Source organism: Lissotriton vulgaris, chromosome 6 (assembly GCF_964263255.1).
Source record: "Lissotriton vulgaris chromosome 6, aLisVul1.2, whole genome shotgun sequence".
NCBI classification, from domain to species: domain Eukaryota; kingdom Metazoa; phylum Chordata; class Amphibia; order Caudata; family Salamandridae; genus Lissotriton; species Lissotriton vulgaris.
In genome coordinates, this window is record NC_141694.1 from 1286808346 (window position 1) to 1286828817 (window position 20472).

The 20472-nt window shown below is 44.3% G+C and overlaps 1 protein-coding gene across 1 annotated transcript in view; it reads left to right on the top strand.

Moving 5' to 3' along the window:
- The first annotated feature begins 3803 nt into the window (after positions 1-3803).
- GRM1 (glutamate metabotropic receptor 1) overlaps positions 3804-20472 on the top strand; it is a 1947075-nt gene continuing 1930406 nt past the window's right edge. Inside the window, exon 1 of the mRNA XM_086927421.1 lies at positions 3804-4656. Coding sequence (XP_086783547.1) covers positions 3903-4656 — 754 coding nt within the window. The 5' untranslated portion in view covers positions 3804-3902. The remainder of the gene's footprint in view (positions 4657-20472) is intronic.

Consider the following 20472-nt stretch of genomic DNA (forward strand, 5'->3'; position numbering starts at 1 on the left):
ACTTTATAAATATCATCCTACTTCCCAAACAATACAACTAAATATTTATATTGTGTCATAAAATGTTTTTAAATGTGGAGTTGCAACTGTTATTCACCTCATGAAGTTGTACTCTTAGTATATCTATTTATCTCTTTGTTGTTTTGGAATAGCACATTATTAACTGAGGACTTGTTATGAGTTATGCAGACAGGGTACTCCGCCACAAATGTGGTAGAATTCCCTGTTCATCAAACTGTTGGTCTCCCCGCTCTATTGTCAGACAAGTGGACCATCAGGTTTCTGATGGCGGTGCGGCCACTGGCTCCACTGTTGGAATCCGTACACTGACTATGTGTCATTGATGTAAGAACATCAGACCACCCGCTCTATTTAGAGTGGACATTCTGCGTTTTTTCTGTTCGGGACCACCAGGGACAACCTAGCATTCACAAACAGAAAAAAAAATCCCCTCCTAGGGAGTCAGACTCATTGGTATTTTGTTTTTCACAAACGAACTCCCACTTTACGAGGTTGTTTTTGAAAAACAAAAAAGTTGGTAAGCAGCCATCTGAAACATGGTGGCTGTTTTCCAAACTTCCTGTCCCTTCCCATGAGATGGCATGGACTCAGCTGTTGTGAAGGCACAGAAATCTCGACAGGAGCGGCTGGGGTTGCAAAATATGGAAGGCAGTACACTGTCAGGGTGGAAGAGGTAGTGTTCCCTATGTCTGGATAGAGGACAGTCTACCCACCATTCTTTAAATCAGGTCCAGTGTGATTACAAGCCTCAGTATAGCTTTCTAAACCTAAAACATGTGTGGATCCAAGTGTGAGAGAGCATATTGCATTGTAAAAGACAGCATTTTGTTCAGTATGGAATTCCAAAATAGTAACTATATACCACAAAATTGTAATTTTAGGATCTTCCATTATCCATAACATCACCAAATGTAAGATAATTCAGTGCGCTCCAGTGGGTGGTGCTAATGGCACCCACTCTCCAAAACCTTCTTTGACGAGAAGCTCATCCCACAATGAAATTCAACATTTCAACATTCCTCCGTTTGTGTGCTTGTCTGTTTCTTGTTATCCATTCATCCATCCATCAATTTAGCTATAAATCCACCCAATCCCATCCCATCCACACTTCCATCTCTTCCATCCAGAGATCATCCAGCCAATCCATCAACTCAGATTTCATCCAAATGGCAATTTACTCAACTGCCATCCATCCGTCTGTTCATCCATAGGTCCATCCACCCATCCAACCATCCAACACCACATCAGTCCATCTACTGTGTAAAAGACTGCAATTAAGTCCAAACATGAATAACGCATATATCCTACTAAAAGAGATCAGAAAAAGGAAACATGGATTTATAGATATATTTACTTATCTGACTTCATCTAGACGGCCATGTTAGCACATACTACAAGCATCCTCCTTGTTGTTTGACTGGCTAGGTAAACAAAGAAATCCTACAGCAGAGGGGTAAGCTGTGTAACTGGGAAAATGCACCACTAAATGCACCTCGACCTCCTGCCCTCATGGTCTACAGGAAGCTACCCAATGTTGCACGTTCTTCTAGATAACTGCACACCCCTTTGGGGCCCCTGTGTAGGAGACACTGCCAGCTGGGTTACTGCTGCAGGAGCGTCTCTTGTTTAATACCCCAGATATGGAAGGTCTGCGGGGCTGTCCCAGACCCAGACATCCAACGGTGCTGGGCCGTCTGCTCGTTAGTGTACATGGAAAAGGTGTGGATTCTCTGTGGCTCCCCAAAGCGCTTGGATGTACTTTCTAAACCCGCCCTCGCTCCCAATCCTAGAGGCGTCCTTTGCCGTGGAACAGACTCTTCGACTGTGAACTAGAGAAGAGAAAACGCGTGGCTGAAAAAGAAGGAACAGCGCTGCCTTTGCGGCAAAGCACGGCTGAGTGTGTGGGTAGTGTGTGCGGGTGTTTACTGGCAAGTGGGCGAGAGTTGAAGAAAGAGAGACAGGAAGGAAGAAAACGAGATAGAGTGGGTCGGACAGAGAGAGAGAGAGAGAGACAGCGTGCAAGAGATATTGAGTCAAGGACACAGAGAGACAGACAGAGACCGCAACGCTAGAGACTGGGAGATACAGACAAAAAGAAACACAAATTGTTGGAGATGAACTGACTAATGCAGAGAAAGCCAAACATAATTAGAGGGCTGGGATAGATTGGGGGAAACAGAGAGGCGATAGCCAAAGAGAGTCACAGAGAGACAGCTCAAAACAAGAAAATCCCAAAGACTGGACGGTAGAGTCAAACGGGGAAGCCGACGCACGGGGGTTCAAAAAGGGGTGTGGAGCAGGTAAACACTAGAGTGAGAGGGGAGAGAAACGCGAAGAAGGCGAGCGAGAGATGAAGAGACACACGGAGACCTAGAGGCAACGAGAGATAGGGGGACGTAGAGCGGCAGAGGAGAGTGAGAGAAGGCCAGCAGGCAGAGCAGCTGCTGTGGAGCCAGAGAAAGACAGAAAGAAAGAGAGAGAAAGAGGCGAGGCAGAGCAACAGAGGGCGAGCGAGAGAGGCAGATGCGAGTCGGAAAGAAAGCGAGGGGGAGAGTGTGAAGGAAGGCGAGTGATAAAGGGTAGAGAGGGAGAGAGAAAGAGACCTCCGCCCAGTGCGTGTGCCATTTGAAGTTTGGAAGCTGTGTCCGGTGTCTTGTCACTGGCTACGAGCCCTTGCTGGTCCTGGGGTTGGGGAAGGCGGGAATCCCTCGGCGCACTGGCCGTGGTGCTGAGAGTCGTTCACGCCGGCGGCCGGTGTTGCTGGTGCTGCTGGGCTGGGAGGTGGCGAGGCTGCTGCGGTGCGGGAGTCTTGGCAGCCTCTGAGCTGTCCATGGTGCTGAGAGCTGCATCTGTAGCCAGAGAGGCAGGTGCGCGGGGCAGCCGGCGAGGAGAATCTTGAGACGGCGATCACCACGCGTTGGCATCCAGTGCGCTGTCCAAGGTCGCTGACACAGAAGGAACACTCGATCCACAGCGTGGCACGGCAGGACCAGCACCCCTCCGCCAACACACAACCGGGATATCCCTCTCGAACAGCAGCGCCAGAAACTTCAAACCATCAACACCTAATCCTACTGGTTACCTCTGGCGAGCCCAAAAGTATGTATGGTAACGTCGGCATGCCATGAAAGCCGACCAGCACTTTGCTTGGTTTCCTTAGTAACGAATGTATATTTTTCTCTGCTTCAATATCTGTCTCGTGTTACATTGCATGTGCCTCAAAACTGGCGGAATCGTGCCAAAAAGTGTGTGTCTTTAAATTCATGTTCGCTCTCTGCGCGCATGGGTACTGTTATGAGTGGGCATATTTTGTGATAGTTATTAATATTGCATGAGGTATTAATTGCGTGTGTATTACTTGGCGCGTTATATGTATTCGACCATATTTCCATGCCAACCACATTCTTGCGGTTTCTAGGTTTAGGTATGTCAATATGAGGTTGTTGGGAAACTGTTCTTTCACGGTATACGGCGCAGAAAACTTTTTAAAAGTCCTCAGCCACTTTCTCTAAAATTAGCCGATTTGTTTTGCATGCTACAAAGAATGTGACAGCACTTTTTGTTAACACAAACCGATAAAACAATGACACCGTGTGCATTTGTCACCCAATGTAACTGCCTGTGGCTTCCTTTTGACATCCCTCTGTGATGAAAACAAATGTTGACGCTGACGGGTAGAAAGTGGGCTGGAAAATTCTCCCTCTGACGGTGACCTCCGAGTCCTGACACAGTTCCATATAATCATTGTTATTCATGTCGTCTTCCTTTGTCAATAGGAAATCAACCCCTGGAGCGGAGGCTGTCTGGGCGCCAAGGGTCTTTTTCGTCCGAAAACAGCTGCACCGAGGTTTATTCTGAGAAGGACAGCGCGCATTGTAGACATGTGTCGGCAGAGCTCGGCGAGCTGCCCGGCCTGCCTCTGGAGGACCATATCCAACAAACTGCTGGGGATCCTGTTGGTCACCGTGCCGGTGATCTTAATCAAGGAGGAGATCCTGCCTCGGCAGGTGGGTCGACGGGTCTTGTTGTCCCTGGGCTCCTCTCCGCGCTCGGTCGCCAGGATGGACGGCGACATCATAATCGGAGCCCTGTTCTCGGTGCACCACCAGCCCCCGGCCGAGAGGGTGCCCGAGCGCAAGTGCGGAGAGGTGCGGGAGCAGTACGGCATCCAGCGGGTGGAGGCCATGTTCCACACCCTGGACACGATCAACGCCGACCCCACGCTCCTGCCCAACATCAGCCTGGGCACGGAGATCCGCGACTCTTGCTGGCACTCGTCCGTGGCCCTGGAGCAAAGCATCGAATTCATCCGCGACTCGCTGATTTCCCTGCGGGACGACAAGGACGGGACCCCGCGCTGTCCGGAGAGCGGGACTGCCCATGGCCGAGAGAAGAAGCCCATTGCGGGCGTCATCGGCCCCGGCTCGAGCTCCGTGGCCATCCAGGTGCAGAACCTGCTGCAACTTTTTGACATCCCACAGATTGCCTACTCAGCCACCAGCATCGACCTTAGCGACAAAACCCTCTACAAGTACTTCATGCGGGTCGTGCCCTCTGACATCCTGCAGGCCAGGGCCATGTTGGACATCGTCAAGAGGTACAACTGGACCTATGTGTCTGCAGTGCACACTGACGGTAAGTGCAAGGCCAAGCAAGCAGCAATGCAAATGCAATACATTTTTGTGAGTGCCAGGCAACCACAGAGCTAGAGCATGCAAAGTACACTGCTTCGTTCTACCTGCTCCCTTAACAACTGTAGAGCCGCCAATCACCGCTGCCTTCAAACGCCACCCTTTGAGAGAGGGAAAAGGCTGTCTGTGAATGGCAGCGTTCCCACACTACCTCGCGTCAGCTGTACGCACTTCATCCCTTCTGATTTTACCTGCCACACGCAGTTTTGATAGCTCTGTCTGTTTTAAATTCAAGCACACAACTGCAGAAACACAAAATCAGGACAGGATGGCGTGCTTGCTTCCTAGGAAGAACAGCTCGAGATCACTGGAATGAGTGCCCTGAGGGGAAATAACTCTTTCCAGCAATTTGTCCCTATTGGTTCCTGTCTGGAGGAGATGCCAATTAGTGAAAAACAAACCTGCAGTCCCTGCAGGTTACATACAGTCTGGTATAAACCCTGATTCTAATATCCATCAGTGCCGACAGTAACCTCACTATGAAAGAAAAAAAAAAAACACACGCAATTGGTCTCTTGCTTTCTCATTTTTGTGTATTATATGCCAGCAAGTCAGCTGCAACTCTTTACTGGAAACAATGAAACTTTTGACTATTTGTAAATTACAGTTGGGTTGATTCTTTTTTGTCTTTTAAATACAGTTCAATTCTTCTTTTGACTAGCCGTTGATGATAAATATGCTTTGTTTGGTTCACACTATGCACTCTATTAACACACACACACACTAGCTTCATCTGATGTGCCATAAGAGTGGGCTGGACCAAGTTATGCAGCAGGTTTGTCTAAACTATGCGAAAAGAAAAGGCACATTATGCCACATAATGCGGCTCACTTTGTGATAATATTACTTCACGATTTTGTCATATTTAAACTTCGCAACAGTGCATGGGCATAGGTTTGACCTCAGTAGTACAGCTTAACACCCGAATACAGGAATAAGCAACAAAAAGGTGATGAGTCAACGTTTGGGAACAGCCTTCCACTGCGCAGCAGCAAGGGTCACTGCATTTTTAGTAACTCTTGATCTATTTGAGCTAGAATAATTTTTTGTTGACACCTGCAGAATATGGAGCAGATGATGGAACATGTGGATAACGTGGCAAACCTATAATTATGCGGAAAACGTACCAATTGCAAATTCACATAATTCTAGGAGCCCTATTCAAAACCTAGCATGCAGCAAGGACTATGCGCATTTGAACAACCTTGAGATCTGCAAATATTTCCCTGTTAAAACTTAAAAATCAACCTGTTGAATTGTCCTAGATAATTATCCTGTAAGCACTACAAGGCTACCTGCACAGAGGAATCATGTCAAAATTATAATAAGTTTGCTCACACAGAATGGTTGGTGTCAGGTCCCAAAATACTTGTAGTGACATTAAGCTGTGTTGTTTGGTCGTATTTGTTCGAGACACCTTTGGCCGAGTCATTTTGTATGGCAACAAATCAAATGAACTACCTTCATTCATATGGCACTCTATACCTTGGCATAGGCGTCTAAGGGCTTCATTGCAGTTCAAAATATAGGAGTTTTTGAAGGTATGTGTAATCTACAGTTTGTTTCTAGAAATGATGACAGTACAAGCCTGAGCGGTCTTTGCTCCGTGTAAAGATTGTGCTGAACTCTAACTTTAACACAGTTTGCAACTTTATCTGCAGTCTTTCACCAGTGGGCACAACATGGGAAATTGACGTTTTTTTGCTTATTCAATAGCCCGGAGGACCAATGATCTCAGTTATGACAGGTATAGGAATAGAGACTCAAGGAGATAAAGCGAAATGGCCCGGATCCCAGACCCCGTTACATGCCTATTTGTTTTAAATGGACATGGAGGCAAAAGGAATTGTTTCAAATAAAGGTTTAGTCAATGATGTTACTCACAGATTTGTTTGGTTTTTCTTACTTGGCTTGAATCACAGAGCCTCCGACTTCTGAAGTTTAGTCTGATCTTTGGAATTGTATTTATTCGTTTATTATGGATGTTTACATTTATTGGGTTTAGCCACATTGGCAGCAGGGGGCGCTTCGCACTACTGGCAGCTGAGCAGCAAACTACAGTAACACCAGATGAAAGAAAAGTGGAACCTGAATATTAATGAGCAACACAATGAAACACGTTCTATGCAAATTCACACACATGCACATTCTTCTATGCACATTTTAATTGGGCAAGTCGTTTCTGATTCCCTGAACATCTGATTGGGTTATAATGCTCCATTGCTCGACTGTCCCAGCCCAAACGTACACTATATGGACCCTAACTGAACAACAAAACGCTCCAAAAATGCGTTCACAGCCATATTAAAACTCCAGGTGGTGGGCGCATCAAATAGTGATTAAAAACATGTCAGGGAGGGGCAAGAGCATGACGCTCGCCAGGCACGCATGTTCATCTCTTCTACCAGGCGATATATGATCATAGCTATGTTACAGAGTTGTGCTAAGCTACCAGGCAACCTAGTTCAAAATGGTGGACGCAGATGACTAAAATTATGTGGCTATGGGCTAATTTCTTTATCTGTTTGTTCTTCAGTTTCCCGTGATCGAAAAATTGCATTTAATGTTGAGCTTCATACATAAAATCTGTGCATGAATACATTTGCCCAGCCTGCCCATATCCAGTTCACAGAGCATGCGAAGGAACAAGAGATGGCTGCATAATATTCACCTCCACCAGCCACGGCGCCACGTTGCGATACATTTACAACTTGACCCATCTAGGGAGATGCGTCACGTTATAAAGCCCTGCGCTACATTATACCTGCGTCAGGTATAATGTATGCAGGGTGGGCGATCCGATGTAAGAAAACCTCGTAAAAGTGACGCAGTGAAATCGACAAGATTTCACTAAGTCAGTTTTACAACCCCACTGCGTCAAAACCTTACGGCAGCCATTAGGAGTGACGTAGCATAATAGGAATAGGCATTCCTGAGCATTGTTGGAGTTGCATCGTGCTTGCGACACAACTCCAGCAATGTGTTGCCTTTACGCCAACAGATGCGTCAGGCATCTGTCAATCCTTGCAACACAGTATGCTGCATTGTAAATGCAACGCATCCATGGTGGCCCAAGGGTTTTTTTTGTGTGACGCAAACTAACTGACGGATCTCTGCTGATATGCAGAGATGCGTCAGTTCTTGTAAATCTGCCCCTTGGATGGTAAATCCAGATGAGACTCCACCAGCAGAGTTTCCTCAAAATAGTTTCTCAACAGAGGGGCATTTCATCAGTCGGCTCAGCTCCAAAAATTGAAGCATGTTTACTCACCCAACTATATTAACCAAGGCCATGCAGACTTATCCCCCTGAATAAAAACGTGGAACAGTCAAGAATTCGCCCATGTTTCCATTGAGTGGCCTCTGGAGCGCCCTCTCGGTTTCAGAAGGGTCACTCTGTTTTCGCAATACTTTCTGAATGACATGTGCTTGCCACACATCAACCGGTTTAAAAAGAAACGCCCTGCATGTCATTAACACTTTGTCGTCCAGGGGTGTGATGCAGGCCCCTGAAGCCCCTCAAGGCAGGGGCCGCCTATCCCTCTTGGAGTCAGTATGGGATTTATAAATGTATGTGGGGGCCCAGGGTCCCCTCGCCACATTCTGCAGGGGGGGGGCACCAATTTATGTTTCATAGCTGTTCTCGCGTCGTTTGCTGTCATCGCAGGAATTAAAGATGTCATGACTGTGATAGGTAACAAAGATATCCCTGCACATTTAGCATTAAGGCCTCTTCAAAAGTTACACAGTAATGATGGGGGGGGGGGGTGTTACTACACCTCCGAAATGGAAAGTTTCTGTGTGTGTTATCCTCCCAATTTCATTTGATTAAAAGTTCCTGGCCCAGAACTGGCATTACCACTAGAGGTGCTAGAGCACACCTTTCTGCATATTTTCACGGCACCAGGCTGTTGATCAGGCTGCATTTCACCTGCTTTTTGGCAGGTGGCACTTAGATAGGTTATTCCGGTACCTCGTGGTTTTGGGCGCAGTAAAACCTACCAGCTTGTTATTCCAATCCAGCCAACTTGAGCCTGGGCGTTCCTGTGGCAATGCATGCCTTAACTGTTTTCTGTGGTAAAGTTGGAAAGTTAGAAGTAGCCTGGCAGCTAGTCCTAGAGGCAATGCATTTGCCTTGCAGTGGACTGTTATGACAGTTTGTGATGCTGCCGTATCTTTACTACAGATAGCAAAAGCCTGTTAAATTCGAGGAAGGGTGCTTATTGCCAGGGGTTCTGAAACTGTGCAATTCTGCGGCCACAGTGTTGTCTACATAATTATTGATTTGCCACATTTGCCACATAATCCATCATCTTTTGTATAATTTGCAGGTTCTAGGAAAAAAAAAATGTTTCTAGCTCAAATTGATCCAAAGTTACTAAAAACGGTAACACACTTGTCGCCACAAAGGGGCAGGCTTATTTGTTACACAGAGGAATGCCACTTTGTTGTTACTGATTAATTCATTTAGATGTTAAACGGATAGTAGTGAGGCAAAACATTTGCCCATGCAATGTGTTTGTGTAAGCGACAAACAGTGAAGCAATACAGCGTCATAATGTGGCGCATTATGCCGCATAATTTGCCTTTTATTGCCGCATGATTTGGTCAACTTTGCCACATAATTTGGTCCTCTCATGTCACATAAATTCACTGTACAGGCTTATTGCACATTGAACGTATGTTTTTTTGCACCACCCCCCTCCTCTAGATGAAGTCCTCTTGATTTCAAATTTCAAAATGTTAATTTTCAAATTGCAAATGAAGCCCCTCTACCGGTAATGCTTTCTGAATTAAACCCAGCGTCTTCTCAACCTCCATAGTTTGACAAACATTTTGGACAAGTCAGGGAACACGTTTTAACTGGAACAGGAACGTAACTGGGCACACCTGACTTTTTACATGCCAGATATATTACATAACGCTTTGTGTTTTACATAACTTTTGACAGTACAGGCGGCACGTGCAAGAAGCTAAGATTAGTAACCTCCCAGGACCGTGGGGATTTGAAAATATCGTCGCAGCCTGAAGCCTGTACCTCCCAGTCTTCTGAGCTCGCAGCAAATGTTTGTTTGTGACTTCCGGATTCCTCGTGTGGCTGACTTTGGCAGGCTAAAATGGTCGTGTGCATTGTGAGAACAACTGGACCTCTGGTGACACTGCACAGATGTGCCTTGAACCGGGAGTCAACTGTAGCGCTTGCCAACAGCGCCGACTGTCCAAGAGGCATGGCTGAAAGAAATTATGGTGGCCTGCGGCCGGTGACATTTAATTTCGATGCGCAGCCAGCCCGGCGCCGGTACAGGCATCACTTTTAGATTTATTGGGCAGGTGCATGAGGTGCTAACTTCCACCGAGGTCAACGCTGCGCACATTTGACGCCCTAGGCGTTGTGAGGCACTGGCTGGATGCAGTTATATTTCTAATTTGTATTCCATGTTGTGAGCTGCTGTTTGAATGCATTACTTGCGCACGTGGTGGCACGCAGATCCCTTTATTTAAGATTTAGTCACATTCATGGCTTGTGTCACGCTCACCGGCTTGTTTTGGCTTACCTTCCCTGAGAAACCAATCACCTTCCTTATTCTGTTGACTTCCGCGTTGCACTATTGACTTCCGCCCGCGCGCTGTCTCTGAAACCTGCCTCACAGCTGCAACCGGAGCTGAGGGGAGATGGGGTAGTGGAAGGAGGGGGGAGGGGGGCAAGAGCTAGGGGAGCGGTAGGTGGGAGTGCGGAGTAAATGGAGAAGAAGAGGAATACAAGGGAAGGGGAGGAGAGGATGCATGAATGAAGAGGTAAGAGAGAAGAGGAAAGAAGGGAGCGAAAAAGAAAGCGAGTGGGAGTAAAAATGCCATTCTCTACATATTCACTCTTATGTGTACAGCCACACGGAAACACCCACACACAATCACACACCATGCATCTTCTTACTTAAAGCACAGTCCAAAAAGCACACTACCAGCTAAACACTTTGCTTTGCTCAGAGGTTACAGACAACTCCCAACCGACCAACAGGGCGTGGTGAACCCACCAAGATGGCATTGTTATGTCATCTACAAATGTTTGAAATCATTTTTCTGTTTCAGGGTGTGGAAACATCAAGGGTAACATGCTTCCCTCATTCACCATGGGTGGCACCATGTTGGAAGGTGGGCCTAACTTAACCCCTTCGATGCTATTGACGGAACCGTTCCGTCATGAGCGTTGGTTGGCCTGTGCTCATGACGGAACCGTTCCGTCATGAGCCCGTTAGCTCATTAGAACGTTCAGCACAGCGCGGGAATCTGCGCCGCGCTGAAGGTGTTAAAGGGTCAACATATCCAGTGACTAGTCAATATATTGCACATATCGCTTTCTCCCTACAAATACCTTTTTGCCTATTTTTTTGTTATCCTTTGTTGGATGCGACTTCATGATTTTCTTAAGCACACAATGCTAGTTATCTTGATTTAGACCATGCCCCTACTCGGATAGGCCACACCACTTTAATACATTTGCCACACCCCTTTAGAGCACCCTCAGTTTTTTCCCACTTAAAGCTCTGTCTAGAGGGATGTGTTTTCCATCATACTGCTTGGGGCTAATTGCTTTATGGAATAGGGTAAGGCAGGTGACCGCCTATGTTGACAACAAAATTCTATAATGATGACAATACCTATTTGTGTTAACTGTGTTTTCAGTGTTAATTATTGCCAAATTGGTATCCTTAATCACAGTGTGTATAATTATTTTGACTAACAATTTATCTTACTCTACATCACACACTACTTATATATAAATTGAGTTGGGCATGTAGAAGGGATGAAGAAGGCCAATGAACCGTGATGAACTTCATCTATAGCCAAAACATGTTGACACATTCTGATTGATATGGGCATAGTTGTGATTCTCAACATAATAGGTTTCTAACGGTATCAACGACCCTCATGAAATATTTTCAATTGAGTAGTTCATTAGATCATTTTAACTGTTGTCTAGCACAAGGGATCCAAGTGCATAATATCACTTCTCCCTGGGATCATGCTCCCTTTTTGTTTGAATTCACCTTAAAACACGATGCTACTCAGGGTGGGATAGGAACCCTATGATGGAGCATACCCCCATTGGTGGGTGGGGGTTCCATGTCCTAAAACAGAAAACCTGTTTCAATAATTTATAGTATAGATTGTTTTGTATGAAAAATACCTGTACCTCCATCAACTTCAAGTTTCCTGACGCATGTCGATATAGTGAAGCAAGCTTGGGCAAATTATTACCCTTAATTATGATCTCTTTCATTGTGTTGTCAATCAATATTTACCTTTCGTTGAAACAGTTACAACTTAAATCCAGGGACATCTTAAGGATTTTGGGGGCTCTGTGCCAAATGTATTGTGGGGGCCCCTGTTCAGAATAGATTCGAATTTATGATCCATTTTCAGCTCTTTCATGCCCTCTTTGGCCAAGTCACCAAATGCGCACTTGCATACTCATCCTTATTCTAGCTGTATTTACATCTAATATTCAGGAATAGGGACATGTGTTTTCAATATTGTAGCACAGTAGCAGTTCACTAATATTACTGCAAATAATCTCTGTGGCACCCTCCCATTTCTCGTATGTGATGTCCTGTTTTGAACTTAAGGAAAACATTTTTTTAGGAATGTTACATGAAAACGGTATTTCAATCAATATATTTAAGAATTTTTAAAGGTCATCATGGCAAGACTCTCTGGAGAATGGAGCCGGCTCTATCAGGGGGTCCCCTGACAGGCAGGGCCTTGGGCCAGAGCCCACTTTTCCCATGCCTTAAAATGTCTCTGCTTAAATCACTCCAGATGGTTCGATAAACTTAGGTTTTCGTAAAAGTGCTGGCCAAGGCAACCAAAATGAGGAATAATGCAATTATGCGATGAGAGTTAAGGGTGCACTTGTTGCTTTTTGGGGTTTCGTGGGCCTTTGCTTGTTTTGTAGCATTGGTGTGAATTCACATTTATCAGAACATTGGAATATTGAGTGTTCCATTGAGGACAATGGAGTAGCTTCTGGCTTATAAAGGCTGGTAGATGCCTGGAGGTCCAACATTCCAATGTTTGTCTTCAGGGTTCTCCCTTTTTAATTTAGAACATTCTACCTTTCGTGAATTGAATGTTCAAATAGACGTATAGCCCTAATGCAGTGGTTCCCAAACTTTTTCGACCCACGGGTCCCTTGAATCATAGGCCATTGCCCATGGCTCCCTACTGTTAATTTTTTTGAAGGATGGGGGGATTGTAAGCCCAGCCATGGGAGTATTTACAGTTTTCTCCCCGAAAATAATTGGCATGAAGACGATGAAGGATTTATAATCATATACGAAGGGTGTTTCGTATTACTAATGCGGCACCTCTAACCTCTAATAAAATATTCCTAGTTACACTTCTTTGCCCATGCCTTTTTTAGAGTATCTTCTCAAACATTTGTATCCCACTTACAGTGCTTGATAGCACCCTTATACATGGAGGCCACCATTGCCAAAGTGTTTCTGCGCTTAAAGAATATTTGCATACACTTCCCTTTCTACCCATGTCAAAAGTGTCAACACACCTATCTCAACAGGGTGACTCATGATTTTTTAAATCACATAGAGCTTTATTTTTGCTTTCTCCTCCTTAAAATTAGGTCCAAATCAATGCAAGTAAAATACATTTCTCTGATTTCTTTTTCTTTAAAGTCCCTCTTTCTTGCTTCCAAATGTTAGCATTACGCCATATATGGTGCTTTACTTCCCTGTGCTCAATTAGAGAGCCGGCCTGTCTGGAAGTGTTTGTACTGAAAGAAAAGTGTACTGGAAGTACCTACAATTCAAGTACAAATGTCAATACTTAGTGTGTTTAATAGCCAGGACAACTGTACTTTCCTGATAACTTGCATTGGTGTTAAAAGGCATTTGGATTTTTTTTTTACCTTGTAACAAGTCTAACAAAATTAATCAGGCATCTTCCATTTACTTTGGGAGTGTTGGAATATGGAGATCCAGAGAAATATGGAAGTAATCTCCCTCGGCATGCCATCAATTAGGCACCATGTTTACAGCTTTAGGCATGTCACTTACAAATCATCAACATCATGCGTTTCAGTCTAATTAGTTTAACTGAAGAAAAACAACCCCTTCAACATTAAATGCATTAAAGTGCTTGGTGCACAGCTCCCCTGGCTCTTCAGGGGGGGAACAGTGTTTACAACGCAACTTTTACAACGCAGTACCTTTACGACGCAACCATTACAACGCAGGTAATTACAACGACTTGCGCTGGGGTGCGCTCTAGAATAGGGAATATTTTTAATTTACTATCCAACACCTTCCCTACTATCCACGGGGACTGGAGTTGGAATAGTAAATTAAACTATTCACTATCCAGCGCACCCCAACGCAAGTCGTTGTAACGACTTGCGTTGTAAAAGTTGCGCCGTAAAGGCATGCGCTGTAAAAGCATGCGTTGTAACGACGTACATCCCTTCAGGGAGCCACGGTGCACAGTTTGGGAACCACTGTCCTAATGCCTCAGGTTAAACCTGATGTTAAAGGCCCTCCCCATCGCTATAGGCCCTCACCTGCGGTTTGGGCCTGTAATTCGGGTTCAGGGCCTTCAACAACCAGTATAGACCTCAGCAGCAGATTATAAGGCCACATTAAAACCATCCCAGTGCCATCACTTGGATGTCTGCTTCCTGTACTTCAGGAATGTAAAAAGCTTCTTAAAAATGTGTGAATCAAGACAGCAGGAAATAGATAACGCGCCTGTACCTGTCAGCCGCTGATTTATTAAAGTGGGTCTCATGTAATATCCCTTCTGCTGGCATTTCATTTAAGAAATTCCAGGTTTTCTTAAGGTGGCATACACAACGGCATGTGACTTTGAGTCTCCAGATACTAGTGACTTTGAATCTCTAGATACTCGTTACTTTCAGTCTCTAGATGCCTGCCTTCAGTGTTGTAAAACACATGTGAATACTGTTAGATCAGAAGCAAACCAAGCTTTCCCTTGTTCAATCATTTTGCACTACGAATCTGGGAAGATAAACATTTTTTTTGTGTGTGCGAAATTTACCAAAATCATTGTCATTAGATATGCACGTGTGGTCTTCAAGTACGTATGAGACCGGTTCTTTGCAAGAATGAATTTTCTTAAACATATCTAAATCTCAAAGCTTAAAAGTAAGCAATGTAATCATAAGAAAAATAGTAACAACAATATTAATAGCAACAGAACAATATTAATACCAACAATAACAAGATACTATTAATATTACTATAAAACCTAGTAATAATGCTAAGAATTACAACCGTAGCTACAATCATAATGGTAATCATGTAACACCTACTACCAGGGCGTTTGCCCTTTTGAAGTGCTGTAAATACCACACGAAAATATTAGCCAATTTCTTGACTTGAGTGGTACGGGTTGCCATGCCGATTTAGGAACTCATGACCTGCTGAGCGCATATATGCCTGCTAAGAGCTTGTAACTGCCTGAATCTCTTTTGTAGGCAGGTTAATGCAGATAGCATTGCACTCCTTTTTAGGTCGCGCCTAAGCAGCGCATCCGCTGCTTTGCAGGCATGCTGTATCTGACATAGGGAATTCTAACACCTCCCATCTTTTCCATTGCCTCCTGTTCCTGCCCTTCATAACTACCTGCTTTTGTTTGGCAAGTATTCCTAATTAGTCCTGCCTTTTGGTTTTTCCGACCCTTCCAGGAGACTGCCCATTATGTAAGCGTACTCATTTTTTTAATTTTTGGTTCCTTTTGGCGCACTCTTTTATTTGTTTGCCTCAGCTCATGTGTCAGCATGGCACACTCCTCTTTACATTGGCGTTTTGCAGGCTTATGTTTGTGCAAGCACGTTAACCAGATTCTTTATGCAAAATAATGTGCTGTATGCAGGGCTTTAAGTGGGCCGGGTCTCACCGGGTCTGAGCACCAGCAGTTTTTTTTAAGGAGACCTCAAAACGGGTCTCTATTGGGCTTTGTTTTGTGACCTGGCACAGGCGGTCCATTTTGTTTCGAGCGTTATAGGGGAAGGCAAATCCTTTAAAGAGTCATTTTCTCTCTGGATTTCTCTTCTCTTTTCGGAACTCAGGAGCAGCAACATTGTCGTGGTGTCACCAGGGCTTTATGTGGAAGATTTTTCAATATTATATTCAAGCCACAGTTGCTAATTATTTATCTTATGCAACTAACATTGACAAAGCCAATAGTCCTGACTTGTTGTAGGTATAATGTTACTTGTTGTATCATATATCTGGATGCAATGACTGAAACAGCAAAATACCAGTCGGGTGGCACACTATTCTAAGCTCAAACTTTTAGCTTACGTGTTTTTTAGCCACACTCTAATTACAATGGCCATGCCCACTTGATAGACTCCCCAGTGTTTTCATCCCACTTAAAGCCCTGGCTGTATGGCAAAAATACGTGATTCAAATCACACCGTTCACTTCCAGTGCTTTCGAGGCTCTATTGACGCCTGTTTTTTCGAGCTATGTGCTTGAAGTACTTGTTTTCCATTTTTCTTTTGTAACAGCTGGCTTTCATCAAAAATGGTGGACCACCACACTGCGCTTTCAATGCTCTTGCAGCACCCAATTCACGAGCTCTGCACTTTAACTACTTGGTTTAGGCAGCAAAGTGCCGGCCCAGCACACCCGCTTTCCATGCTCTTGGAACTCAGCTCGGACATCCTCCACATTCTAGTGCTTGCCTGGCACTCCCACCCTCTGCTCGTGCAGCGGCTCAGGGAGAGAGGGAGAGGCTGGATATCTGCTCCAAAGCTGGCCGGAAACTAAGCCCAACTCTCCTCTACTCACGCACACTCGATTCTAAATGCACTATAATGTTCTGCAGCTAGGGCTAAATACTTATTTTTTCAATTCACACCCAGAACTTCCAGCGCTTTCCAGGCTCTTGCGGCGCCGGTTTTACCAGCGCCGCACTTTAACTACTTGGGGGCATATTATCAAGACAGGCGATAAAATTATCGCTTTTTTAGCGGCGGAAACTGCTGCTAAAACGGCGATAATGGGCTTGATAATATGCTCTATGGAATTCCAATTGACGCCCATGTTAATTGTCCTTCACATTTAACATAGGGTTCAATTGGAATTCCATAGAGCATTTTATCAAGCCCATTATCGCCGTTTTAGCGGCAGTTTTCTGCCGCTAAAACTGCGATAATTTTATCGCCTGTCTTGATAATATGCCCCTTGTTTTCCATTTATTATCAACACCTGGAGAAGGTCATTGCAGTGCTGCCCCAAAAATATTTGTGCACCAGGTGCACTAAAGGCGGCCCTGGCGGTATATACAGTTTAGACAAGAGCTTTTACATGTGGCACTTCACGCTTCTGTTTCTAAGCGCTGCAAAGCAGATGGGTAAGCGCTGTAACCGGTGGATGAACATTACTGCGAGGCAAATGATCACCATCAGAATGGATACGTGAGAAATGAAAGAGCTGGGAGGCCTGAAGCAGCTATGAGCTGTGACTCTTGCAAAAGCAAACAAGAGTTGAGCGGGTTAGAAACAGCACAGAGGCATGAGCAGCCAGCGGGGAAATGGAGGATTGACTCCGATACGGAGAGCAGAGAGGTTGTCTTTTAACACTAGGATGCACAGAATAAAAGAGGGAAGCTTTTTATTATAAGGAACGTGTACACATAGACTTGCTTTATTATTTTGTGAATTTTACTGATTAGGCTTTAGTGATTAGGCTGATTAACCCCTTCGATGCTTGTGACGGAACCATTCCGTCATCAGTCATGGTTGGGCTGTGCTGATGACGGAATGGTTCGTCACGACCATACCCGCGATTGGAATGTCCAGCACACGGCTGGAATTCCTGCTGCAGGCAAGAGGTTAAGGGGTTGTCAGACGCCCAAAAACGGACTATAAATGTGCCCCCTTCCTTGCTCCGCATATGCTTTTTCTGTGCCCATCCGGTTCAAGTAGGGAAACTCTGGAAACGTAGCCTGAGCCCACAGCTCTTGGTCCACAGCTTGCTAAACTCAGTACAGTGGCAGTGTAGCGTGCCGGCAACTTCCGGTGCCACACAATTACAAATGTCAGGTAACAGTGTATGTGCATCCGGGTCACCACTTCTGGGCTTGCTGTCCAGGTCCTGCAGTGGCAGACGGGAGGCGTTTTCCTGGAGAGCAGGCCAAATTTCCCAACCGCATTTTTCACATGATTAAGACTGCTAAAGCTTTAGTTTGCCTTTGTTCCCCACTTCTTCAGTCTCAACTTGAGGATGTGTGCCTTTTCCATGTACTTTAATGGGCTTACTTCATGACAAACTAAAGGCACGTTAATAAAGACATATTGTTAAATAAAAAAAAAAACACCTTATTGCAATTTGAGTATCTAAAATGTACCCAGAAATATTGCTAAACTTCAGAGTAATGTTATCAAATCCCAGGGCATAAATTGGGGGTATACGCGGGTACACAAGGTCTACCCACTGTTTTCGCAGGATGAACGCCGTCCACCCTGCCAAGAAGTTGGGCCCCACAGAAATATGATGAACTTGTCCCTGTGTAATTTTTCAGCGCTGGACACTTTCAACACCACATGCACTTTGTCAGCTTTTGCCCTTCCAGCAGAAATGTGCAGGCGGCGAGGGGGCTTTTTTATGTTCACCTCCCGCTGGGCCAAAGATAAAGGCCAAGGTAAGAGACCATCAGGCCTCCTTTTGAAAAAGTACCCTGACTGGACGCGGCCTGAAACCTCATACTGAAATGCAAATACAAAGGAGGGGAAATGAAAGCCCATAGCTTGTTATCTCTTCACTGGTGCTTAATCGAGGCATGCTTTTGACTTTGTTCAGTCCCTTTATGTAAGTGCATGCACTGTAAGAATGTCAGATGTGTTGGTCTGTCCCAGTATTTGCACAAATAACAATTTAAATAGGATTATTTTATATTGCCACTCATCCCAATGCAGGGTGTCAGATCACTTTACATAACATACACATTGACAATGAATCATGTAAGTGTGTAAAACAATGTACACAATGGATTACATGAGTCAGTGAGGGTTCCAAGGTGTAGGAGTCACATGTCCTTCATAGCTCTCTGTGCTATGTTAGAAGGATTACAATTTATGAACTGCAAGTTACAAAAGGATCTCATTGCTCAAAGCATTAACCCACTTACCTAGCTACATAAAATAAAAATCTGTCATCTGCATATTACATGATGTGCTTTGCAGGAGACATAAACCTTCTATATGTCTTTAATTCTGATCTGGGACTACACAAAATGCAGAGCTTTCCGAAAAATGTTTTAACCTCTCCAGAGTTATCTTACCATTATTATTATTCCCTAATATTTACTGGGCACCTCTACTGTAGATGCCTTAACCCCAAAAATATTTTAAAATGCAGACTTTGCAATCAATTAAGCAGAACAGATCTAATACCAGGCTTCTCCTTGTTGCCAATTTCTTTGTAGCAGAAATCCTTTATTTGAGTGGTAAGGGAGTCTGGGACCTGGAGGAAGGTAAATGCTTGAAAAAGCTCTTATCCCTACCCCCATCAGCAATGGTGCAAGCCATAAGAACAGAGCTAGGGACAACTGCCTGGGGGGTCCAGGCACAATGTGCAGCAATTAGATTTTAGAAACGCCTTGAAAATGATCAAAAAGTTGCCCAATGGTGTCGAAATGAAATACAACACAGTGACCTAAAATGGGCAAAAATGTGTAGGAAGAGAATGTTACAGGCCTGCGAAAATATAAATGTGGATATATCTGGTGCTTCACTAACAATCGAGTGCTCTAAACAAGAGCTAAGAACTAATGGACAAGTGGTCTCTAGAAGCACGGACAGGGAATATCTTGGTAAAAAAAGATCGGTGGAGTTCATGGTAAATGCATGGGCAAAGGAAACCTGGTTCCCCTACTTGGACCTATTGCCTAACCCGTGGTTTAGACAAGAGATCCTAAGGTTATGTATTGGGATCAACCCATGGATATCAAATAAAGAACTCAAAACCAAAATGTGGGGCCCAAATGGGCACTGTAAATGCAGGTTGGGCACAAAAGGGGATACCTTACACTTTTTGTTGGACTGTATAAATATTTTAGAACAACGTAAACTTTGGCTGCGGCCATTATTCATAAAATATGACATAAGGAATAGGAGTCAAGCACTCGCTCTACTTACGGAACTTCCAAGCATTGATATTGTAATTGCACTAGGGAAAATTATAAAGGTTGTACAGAGTTTTTTAATAAGTCAGAAATAGATTTTAAGGTGTTGAATTGATTTGTGTCTAGAGATAACCGGTTTTATGAATTTTATAATGACAAAAATTGTTGGGGTAATTGATAATATGTGTGCCCAGCTTTAAATGTCATATGTCTGGAAGAAGGCCATTCACACCTTTCTTTTAAAGGAATGAGAGCTCAATGAGAATTTTGTATGTATAACTGTTGATGGACATTGTCTTTTTTAATGAAAGTAAGTACTGTGTATTGGTTTAAAGATTACGATCTAAATAAACTAACCCTTTGACCTTGAAAATAAAAAATGTATTAGTTGAGGACCACATTTTGCTTGGGGATTGCGCCACTTTTTTACCGCAACCCCAAAGCAAAATCTTTTTTGTTAAATCTCCTTATGTGCTTAAATGCACTCATGATATATCTGATAAACAAATGTGTGAGGTCTTAATATTTATTGTCACTTCTTGTGATGTCACTTCCATTGATGTCACTTCCCCTGATGCCAGGTGTGATGTCA